Source organism: Lolium perenne, chromosome 3, assembly GCF_019359855.2.
Source record: "Lolium perenne isolate Kyuss_39 chromosome 3, Kyuss_2.0, whole genome shotgun sequence".
Lineage (NCBI taxonomy): Eukaryota > Viridiplantae > Streptophyta > Magnoliopsida > Poales > Poaceae > Lolium > Lolium perenne.
In genome coordinates, this window is record NC_067246.2 from 321,977,808 (window position 1) to 321,987,711 (window position 9,904).

Below are 9,904 nucleotides of genomic sequence, written 5' to 3' on the forward strand. Positions count from 1 at the left end.
ACACTTGTTTATGTCTTCTTTGTAGATATGCTTCCTTTTGTCGGAGCTTACCAATTATATGGTACATTTCGGTTGGGTTAACACCTGAAAATGGTCAAAGTTGAACCCCATACCCAAAGAGTGTCAAAGTGCATGTTGTTTTAGATCATGTGCTAGTATATTTAAGGTTGAGTATCGAAGTAGATGCATGTTTTTTTTATGTTGTGCTAGTCAAACATACTTAGGTTTGACTATCAAAGTAGATAGTGCTTAGCTTTGACCCTCAAAGTAATAATTAGTACGGAGTACTAATATTTTGTAGAATAAATAATCACCATGTTGACAATAAAAAGATGTTGCTCGACCCACCATGAAATGTACCATGACATCACATAATTGTATTTATTCATAGTACTTCCTCGGTTCCGAAAAATACGTGCACAATGTCACGTTTGAGACCATGCCGATGAATAAAAATTTATATCTATAGGGCCCTCGTTTATGATATCACGTTATGAAGAAAAAAAATCATCAATGCTAGAACTGTGAGTCCGTGAGCCAAAAAGATCTAACATCACAATCAATGCACATCTGATAGAGCTACTATAGCACTCATCATCTGCTGAACTAACCTGCCATGCTCCTGTTCCAAAAGCACGTGATCCCAGGAGCACGCAGCATTCATGTTGTATGGTGGGTCATGGCCCCCCTGTTCGTCCTCTCCCCAGAAGCTGGCACGTAAGCAGGACAAGAGGGCCCACGAGCCGAAAGCCCAAGCGACAGGAGAAACATCAACCGGGACACGTGGGTCATGGACCCAGTCAACTCCACCTCTCCGACATCCCAAGGCCGGGCCGCACCGGCGATTAGGGCGCTGGTCACACATCAGCTGATGAGGCAGTGCGCACATAGATGTGAACAAAGGAGGAACACCTGTGCAAAGTGCCTACATAATTGGTACACGATTAGACTTTTACACGTCAGAATATACAGATGATGTTCTTCGTGTCTATGAGATGATGTTCTTTCTGTTGGAAGAAAGTTCACTTCTCGTCCTTAAACTTTTGGAGAAATTCAATTTTCGTCCTAGAACTTATTTTTAGTTTAGAACATACCTTAAACTTTTTTACTAGAATTCAAGGACTAAAAGTAAACTTTCTTATTTGTGTTGATATAAGGACATCTCCAACGGTTTGACCTACTTCGGACACAACAAAATATCTGTTTGTGTTTGTTTGGGTTGAACCGCAAACACCAAAATAACCGTTTGGTCACATTTTTTCTGTTTGGATCGAGGTAGCCCAGGGATAGGCGCATATTTTATCTGCTCTATTCATTTATAGAATATTTTTCAATATATTTTCAACCTAAATAACACATAGGTATAAAAATAATATTGTTGAATAAAATAATGTTAAGTTCCTTATTACATCCAAATAAACAAACAAACCATAAAGTTCACATGCAATGTTCCTTGTCATATCATAATTAAATATATAAAATTACATGTGATGACTACTCCTCGTTCTCATCATGCTCTGCCAATGCCCACCGACGCTCAGTAATATCCGCTTGGAAACGAGTGGATATGTGGCTATCACGCATATAGAGAAACTCCTTGAATGTTGTTGCCCCTGCCTGCGGCTCAACTCACCCTGAAATTGTTATCCTTCGTCATGGAGGTTGGCATCATGCTCTTACTCAACAACCATATTGTGCATGGTCAAACAAGTAGTCATCACCTAATGCATGGTCTGAATATTCCATGTTCTAGCATAGTGACAAAAATAGCCCACCTAGCTTGCAGCACACCAAATACCTGCTTAATATCCTTCCCGCAAACCTCTTGTCTGGGCAAATCTCTTTATTTTCTCTATTGTAAGATTACAGACTATATTCACTAGTATGATCCAGTCCGGATAGATGCCATCAACAATATAATATGACTTGTTATATGCATTTTCATTGATCTCATAGCTGACCACATGAGCATTGCTTTCTACAAGTATGTATAATACCGACGAGCGATGGAGCACGTTAATATCATTGTAGGAACCGGACATACCAACAGAAAAAGTGTGCCAACTCCACATATCATGTGATGCCACTGACTCACGAATAACAGTGCACCCCTCGGCATGCCCGCTATACTTCTACTGCCATGCAAATGGACAGTTGTTTCACTCACAGCGCATGAAATCTATGCTTCCGATTATCCCCAGAAATCATCTTGCCTTGTTGATCGACAACAGTCGAGCAGTGTCAGCAACAATTGGACCTCTCAAGTAAAGATCGCCGAACACCGCAATCACAGCTCGGTAGAACTTGTACATCGCATCAAGGCATGTGATCTCACTCATTCACAAGTACTAATCAAGGAGATCACCAGGCACTCCGTACGAAACCATACGAATAGTTGGAACAATTCCGATAAAAGGTGAAGCCTAGCTTAGCAATGGGAGCGCACTTGCATCGGAAGTAGGGGTCATAGTCTCTCACGCCCCATAGAATAGTGAAGAAAAAGTCTCTTGACATCCGATAGCGCCGCCGAAACAGGGTCTCCATGAAGACCGCCTTGGTGGGGTGGAAGTAGTTCTAAACGGCTCATAGTGGCCACCTTCTCGATCTCGGAACAGGTTGCAGCTGCGAGGCCTCATCGAGCCCCTTTGCACTGGCATCTGCCTCTTAGTGTGATTGTGGATGAGGGAGGTCACGCCAACCATTATCTCCGAAGAGCCGTCCGACGAGCTGTCGATGACTTCCTTGATGAAGAAGTCGAATGACTGTTTAAGGTACACCTGCGGGGGAGCACTAATGGATCAATGGCCTGCCTACACGCCGCAAATGGCCAAAAATAGTTCAGGATTTCGCATCGAGCAATTGGCCGAACATGTTCTGGACATCGATGTCGGCAGACGGTTTCGTGTGGATGGCGGAGGGGCATGAGATGCAACAAGGTCGGCAAGGGCACTCCACGACGCTGGCACTAATAGTGTCCTCCGTCGACCTGCGGGCCAAACAGACGGTGCCACCAATGGCGAGCAGCAGCGACGTTGTTCTAGGATTGCAAGGGGAGGGAGGGCTGTGAACGTGAACGGGTGAGGTGCGTACGCTGTCCTTGGCTGCCCTGAGTTGATTAGCAGGTGGACTTGTTGATGTTCATATATGGAATACATATAACGCCGGTCAGTTTGCGTTGGGCCTCTAGACTCGGGATTTACTCAAATTCTGATCGGCTAGATGGTTTGTTTGCGTCGGACCGCTGGAGGTGCCCTAAAAATATACTTCCTCTATGGAAAATAAGTGACTCGGATTTTTCTAGATTAAAATCTAGATAAATCCACATCACCAGATACATACGAATCTATATTTATTCAAGTCACTTATTTCCGGAAAGAGGGGGCATCTTTGTACTACCGTTTTGTACTACCGCTGAAGTACTTTGCTACTATTTGGATTGCAATTATAATAATTTGACCCTCTCGTCCCAAAGTACCATTTTGACGTCTGACAGTAAAATAAACAAAAATATATCCAAAAATCTATGCAAAAATAAAAGTGTGGTCACGTGTCTTTTGAGGGTGATTTGTGTGGACGGCATTGACACGAATGGAAGCCGTCAAGGTCAACAAGTGCAAAAAGTGGTCGTCGCCAACACGATCGATGGCGCACGAGTTGCGATCCAGCCATGCGTTTCTTGGTGTAGTGGTTGGCCCCAACTTGTTGAAGCCTACGGTGGCCGTGTTCTCGAAGCAAGCTAGGCCGGCCGTGAACATATACATTCGACATTTCGACGGGTGATCACACGGTTCCATCATTCCATCAAGCATACACACGCATCAGAACTATGTTTCAGAAGAACGTGTTCAACGCAGCTGCCTTCTAGCCTTCTAGTTTTGACATAGTGACAACTTTGACTTCATTTTGAAGAAAAAATAACTACACTTTACTTGCTACCTTGTGGCAAATCTTTATCCTCTGCTATTTTTTTACTAAATTGAGAAGTTGTACCCGACATGTTAGATGACGTGGCAGCTAGGTAGTAGGCAAAGTACCCGGGCCCCAATTTGTCGGAGTAGATGAGATGTGGTGAAGTTAGCCATAATTGTTGCATAATTTGACAGTGTCACAAAAAAAAATCTATACATGATTTGGTAGAACTGATAGAATGTCCTTGTTTAATGTGTCCTTTCCACATATCTGCAACTATCACAAAATGGGTAAAAATGCTCACAAGTAAGGGTCAATTAGGCAAGATTTTTTAATGGAGTAAAAAACCACATTTAAGGGTGAAAGTAGAAAGAAAAATTGTAAGTTAATAGATATATTTTTATTTCATATTTATTATTATTTGGACCAACACTCAATTTCCTTGACCTTTGTAATATTACCCACTTTTAAAATAAAAATTTGATAGTTACTAGTACATGCTATTTGGTGATGAGATTTATGAGAAAAATAGACAAGTTTGCATCAAGAAAATCATTTACACAAAAATTTAAATTAACTTTTAGAATACACAAATTATGGACGTGTATAGAACAATGGTTTACCTTAGAAACACGACGTACAATGTAGATGCATAAATACACGCACCCGACACCCTACCCACCAAGGACAATGGTGAAGCCCTGGCTGGCAAAGCCATACATCTTCCCCAACTCGGGCGAACAGTCTCTCTTGGTGTGGTAGCGGAATTAAAGTTAAAGTTGTTGATTTCGTTATGCAAATACTAATCTTTGTAGTATAAATACCTCTTTGGTTTGTAGATATGGAAAGCACATGATTGCAGTGTCAGGCCCACTCCAATCCTGCATGATTCCATATGCACCAAAGTTTGTTTAATTCCATCACACAAAAACGAAAATATTTTGAAAAAGAGGTTTGAGGGGATGTTAGATTCCATTGGCAAATGATTTCTTAGGAAATATCATATACAGATCGAATGAAAAATTACTGAAGATTTGAATTTTGATTCCTATGCAAATCATTTGAATCAAAGAGGCTACTATGTTCCCCAGACTAAACAAAATGGCTAGCTCCGTCATTTTTCCAGACGCACAATCTCACATAGAAGCTACATTAGACCTAAAAGTTGATTAGTTAAAGGAACTGCACCATTTGGCCATGTGGGAGGCGTGCATCAGAGGAGAAGGAATCTGAGTTGTGGAGTCTGCCTACCAGAGGCACATATAGGTGCAGACGAGCGATCGACAAAACGGTCAAAGTGGTCTCAGCCCTGACCAGGACCCCCTGCTTTCGCCTGTCGGGTTCGACCAAAGCACTTGGCTGCCGTCCGCTAATGCCCGTCGATCGTGTCGGTCTCACTCAGTTTGATCGAATCGAAACTCCATTCTTTTTTTTTTTTCCTTACATGCGAGCACAAGCAGCTGCTGATGTTGCGTATCAACGCATGTGACACGGTACGCTCGCACGCACGCAGATGATCGATCGATCGGGAGGGTCCAAGTCGTACCAGAAAAGGTGGTTGCCAGTATCGTGTACGGTAGCTGTACACGTTGCCATCACGCGGATGCTGTTAGATACGAGAAACTAACTGGTGACGGCCCCCACGCTTCTCCGACTCCCAGAATGACCACCATGATTGGTACCGTGGCGATCCAAGTCCATACGTTTCGAGGTAACTTGGCAGAACTTACATTGGCATTGATCCCCTTTCTCTGTCTGTCTCGTGAAGACAACATGTCGCTGTGGGTTGGGCGCAGACAGGGTCATGCGCGCCATGTGACCTTGCGGCCGAATGCAACGGCAGCAGCTTCGGAGAAGATCCTGATCGTCTCGCGCGCGCGCAATGGGGAATTTACAAATCCGATCGAGAAGGATAGTTTCCTGGTCACCACCTTGCCGGAGGCTGGCGGCGATGCGAGGAACAAACCTGCAAGATCCATGGGGAATATATGATCGATCTCTGCCGTGCAGGATCGAATCGATCTCTGGTGCTCAGCTGACAGGTTAAGTCCACTCAATGTTGCCATGTCTCTTCATTGGGGTTTAACCGACACATGGTACCCTGCCCATGCATACATGTACTACAACGAGATTACGGCCAGAATTAAAGCCGATTTGGCGACCAGGCTGTAAAAAAGAAAACCTTTGCGGCCACTAGGAGATGTCTGCGTCCCAAATGTGCAAGCAACACGGGGCTAGCAAGCAGGCGGTCGTCTTACGGATTCTACCAAACAGTGCCCAGGATTGGTTGACCACGCCACTTACCTCCCCGTGCTGCTGCTCCGGCTGCGTCGGCGTCGCCACCCAGCCTCCCTTTAAATCTCCCTCCCACCCCTTCTCCTCCCTCCATCCCCACGAACTTCACTCTCCCCTTCCACTCTCTCCTACTTCCCGCTTCCAACAGCGAACTCGATCACTGTTGCCCGTGGTAACTCTAGGTTGTTCTCGCTTGCAAGTTTCTCCCAGCCAGCCGGCTTGCCATCCACCAACCTGCCAAACTGCGTGGACACTTTGGGCTAACTGGGTTCGGTTCTTTCAATCTTACTTGAGAGCTATAAAATTAGCTAGGGAGCCATGGTGAAGGCGTCGATGGTGTGCTATCTCAAGCTGCTGCTCCTCCTCGCTCTCGGCGGGGTCACCATGCACGTGCCGGACGCCGACGTGCTCGCGCCGCTGGGGCCGGGGGCGCTGCGCCTCCATGGCCACCTCAGCTTCCACGACGTGGCCGCCGTGGCCAGGGACTTCGGCAACCGCTGCAGCCTGCTGCCGGCCGCCGTGCTCCACCCGGGCTCCGTGTCCGACATCGCCGCGGCCGTGCAGCGCGTGTTCCAGCTCGGTGAGCGCTCGCCGCTCACCGTGGCTGCACGCGGCCACGGCCACTCGCTCCTCGGCCAGTCCCAGACCGCCGGCGGGATCGTCGTCAAGATGGAGTCCCTCGGCGGCAACGCTAGGATGCAGGTGCACAACGGCGATGGTGCCACCACACCTTACGTGGACGCCCCCGGAGGAGAGCTCTGGATCAATGTGCTGCATGAGACGCTCAAGCACGGGCTGGCGCCCAGGTCGTGGACCGATTACCTCCACCTCACTGTCGGCGGTACGCTGTCGAATGCCGGGGTCAGCGGCCAGGCGTTCCGGCATGGGCCGCAGATCAGCAATGTCAACCAGCTGGAGATTGTGACAGGTCTCATCTCACACAAAACCCCCACGCAAATCAAGCACGTTGATTAACTAGCAATAGACCAGTAATAATCAACTACAGTGGCTCATATCTTTGTCATGAACATGGAATGCAGGAAGAGGAGATGTCGTCACCTGCTCGCCCGAGGAGAACTCTGACCTCTTCTACGGCGCTCTCGGCGGCCTGGGCCAGTTCGGCATCATCACCAGAGCCAGGATTGCTCTCCAGCCTGCACCAAAGATGGTAAGTTAACCAGATAACCAATTCCATTGCTCTCAGCTTCTGAATGCACACATAGATCATTTTCTTCGGCTGTATTCACTGACTGGATACACAATGACAGGTGAGGTGGATACGGGTTCTCTACTCGGACTTCGCGAGCTTCACCGAGGACCAGGAGGCGCTGATCTCGGCGGAGAAGACATTCGACTACATCGAAGGGTTCGTGACCATCAACAGGACGGGCATTCTCAACAACTGGAGGACGTCCTTCAAGCCGCAGGACCCAGTCCAGGCGAGCCACTTCCAGTCGGACGGAAGAGTGCTATACTGCCTAGAGATGACCAAGAACTTCAACGATGATGAGGCCGACATCATGGAACAGGTGAATTAATTATTTCTTGCTGCATCAAGATGTTGACGCGTTAGGCCCAGGTTGTGTGTGGTTTAATTAATCGGTCGTGTTTCTTGTCTTCACAGGAAGTTGGTGTGCTGCTGTCCCGGCTAAGATACATACAGTCGACTCTTTTCCACACCGATGTCACCTACCTGGAGTTCCTGGACAGGGTGCACTCCTCCGAGCTGAAGCTCAGGGCTCAGGGCCTCTGGGAAGTGCCACACCCATGGCTGAACCTTCTAATCCCAAGAAGCACAATCCACAAGTTCGCGAGCGAGGTCTTCGGCAAGATCCTGAAAGACAGCAACAATGGCCCCATACTTCTTTACCCAGTGAACAGAGCAAAGTAAGTAATTTCAAACAATTACTGTCTCATGCAAACTACACCTAGTTGGTAACTCAATGGTCTAACGCACTGGATTGACGCAGATGGGACAACAAGACGTCAGTAGTTATACCAGATGAAGAAATCTTCTACCTTGTGGGGTTCCTGTCTTCGGCACCGTCGCTCTCAGGCCACGGCAGCGTCGAACATGCAGTGAACCTGAATAACAAAATAGTCGACTTCTGTGAGAAGGCCAACGTTGGGATGAAGCAGTATCTAGCACCCTACACTACGCAGCAGCAGTGGAAAGCCCACTTTGGGGCGAGGTGGGAGACATTTGAACGGAGGAAACACATGTACGATCCCCTAGCAATCCTAGCCCCAGGACAGAGAATATTTCCAAAGGCATCACTGCCTATGTCGTTGTGACAGTATCTGCGCGCTATGTAAAGGCCTCTATAAAGCATATAATGTACATAAATGTAGGTAAAAAAATCTCTTTGTAAAGACAAGATCTGCGAAGAAAAGGTAGCCTGCAACTAGTAGTAGTAGTGGGAGGTACCTCAAAACACTTCAAAGTAGAGCAGCCTGACCTTAACTCTGGGTTGTAGAGGATGTAACTTTGAAGGAGGCAATCTTTCGATGATTACAATGTTTCATGTAACAAGATAAGTCCAGCTTTTGTTACAGCGTAGAGAAGAGTTGTGTAATACTAGTTAACCAGTGTTAATCATGTAGAGTTGCTTGTGTTCAGTTAGCAGCGGTAGAAGGCAGATTCAGGGTAGAGCCTTCATTATAAAAAAAAAACTTTCTGTTAGACATGTGTACCTTGGATCTCATCTCAGAACTATCTGCAAACATTAAGCATGATATATTAATCTTCACGAATGAATATGATATGCCCTGAACTATGCATGCAACAGCAAAGTTCCTTGTCATTTTATCAACCATATTGTTTCTAACAGTGAACTTTTTTGGAAATTTCCTCCACATGTGCATCCAACAGTAGCAGTTCACAGTCCATGGGGTGAACTAGTTGTTCAACTTCTGTAGATTATACACATAATTGGTACGGAGTATCAAAGAATGGGCAGGAATGAAAGTGCAAAGTTCTGCTGAAGAGGGAACAGAGAAAGAAATGCCCTAAAAGCTGCACAGCGAAGGAGCAATACTAAGAAATGCCCTAAAAGCTGCACCGCAGAGGAGCAATACTCCTGCGATTTATACCAACCAATTATGATCTTCTACTGTCCCTAATAATTATCTGTCCAGTAGCAAAGGAAAAATAGAGAGGACAAACAGTCCAATTTGACAAATACTCACGTTTAGCTAGAGTACACTGTTCCAATCAGAACCAAATCACCAGAGCATTTGCACTCAGCTTCATCTATTTAATTAACCTCAAAGATCGAGTTGTAATTGGATGGGGATAAATAATCAGATTGATGATTTCCCTAATCAACATTCATTAAATAAACCGCCCTAATAGTGGCGCTAATTTGTTGCATCTTCAAGTGCCAACCAATAAAATGAACATCGCAGAGCTAATTTGGACTCTGGCGCATCATACGTGAAAAAGAAATAGTATGCAGTGTCAAAAGGAGCATTGGAGGTACCAGCTCACAGAAAGTGATAGATTACACAGAACCATCATAGCTAATAAAGGGTTAGTATTTTTGACGGGGTTCAGTAGTCTGACAAGAACTGGATAACGTTAGAGGACAATTAAGGAACACGTACTGATCTAATCTACAGTACTGACAAGAAACCAGGTGTTGATTGATGTCCAGATGTTATGCAAGCCTGTCTAAATCTACATGTATCGTTTTTGGAC

The 9,904-nt window shown here is 45.8% G+C and overlaps 1 protein-coding gene and 1 long non-coding RNA gene across 4 annotated transcripts; one reads left to right on the plus strand and one right to left on the minus strand.

Moving 5' to 3' along the window:
- Positions 1–465: 465 nt before the first annotated feature.
- On the minus strand, positions 466–8,020 carry LOC127345677 (uncharacterized). Of its 3 annotated transcripts, none has more exons than XR_007878814.2 (4): positions 7,898–8,020; positions 7,264–7,752; positions 4,533–4,790; positions 466–925 (listed from the first exon to the last, which is right to left on the minus strand). It is a non-coding gene; the product is annotated as an uncharacterized lncRNA (long non-coding RNA). The 3 variants fall into 3 exon arrangements; XR_007878815.2 differs by lacking the exon at positions 466–925 and adding an exon at positions 1,641–4,179; XR_007878812.2 differs by lacking the exon at positions 466–925 and having other exon boundaries at positions 4,447–4,790.
- On the plus strand, positions 6,279–8,631 carry LOC127345676 (cytokinin dehydrogenase 4). The gene is made up of 5 exons (XM_051372175.2): positions 6,279–7,132; positions 7,245–7,372; positions 7,473–7,733; positions 7,829–8,091; positions 8,175–8,631. Exons 1-5 carry the CDS (start codon positions 6,523–6,525, stop codon positions 8,497–8,499), a joined length of 1,587 nt encoding a protein of 528 aa, XP_051228135.1. The 5' UTR covers positions 6,279–6,522; the 3' UTR covers positions 8,500–8,631.
- The last annotated feature ends 1,273 nt before the right edge of the window (positions 8,632–9,904 follow it).

Bases quoted from the DNA above. Each gene is read 5' to 3' on its own strand.
- LOC127345676 (XM_051372175.2), top strand. From the start codon at position 6,523: ATGGTGAAGGCGTCGATGGTGTGCTATCTCAAGCTGCTGCTCCTCCTC. The intron at 7,133-7,244 runs GTCTCATCTCAC...CATGGAATGCAG, and splicing joins CCAGCTGGAGATTGTGACAG to GAAGAGGAGATGTCGTCACC. The intron at 7,734-7,828 runs GTGAATTAATTA...TTGTCTTCACAG, and splicing joins AGGCCGACATCATGGAACAG to GAAGTTGGTGTGCTGCTGTC.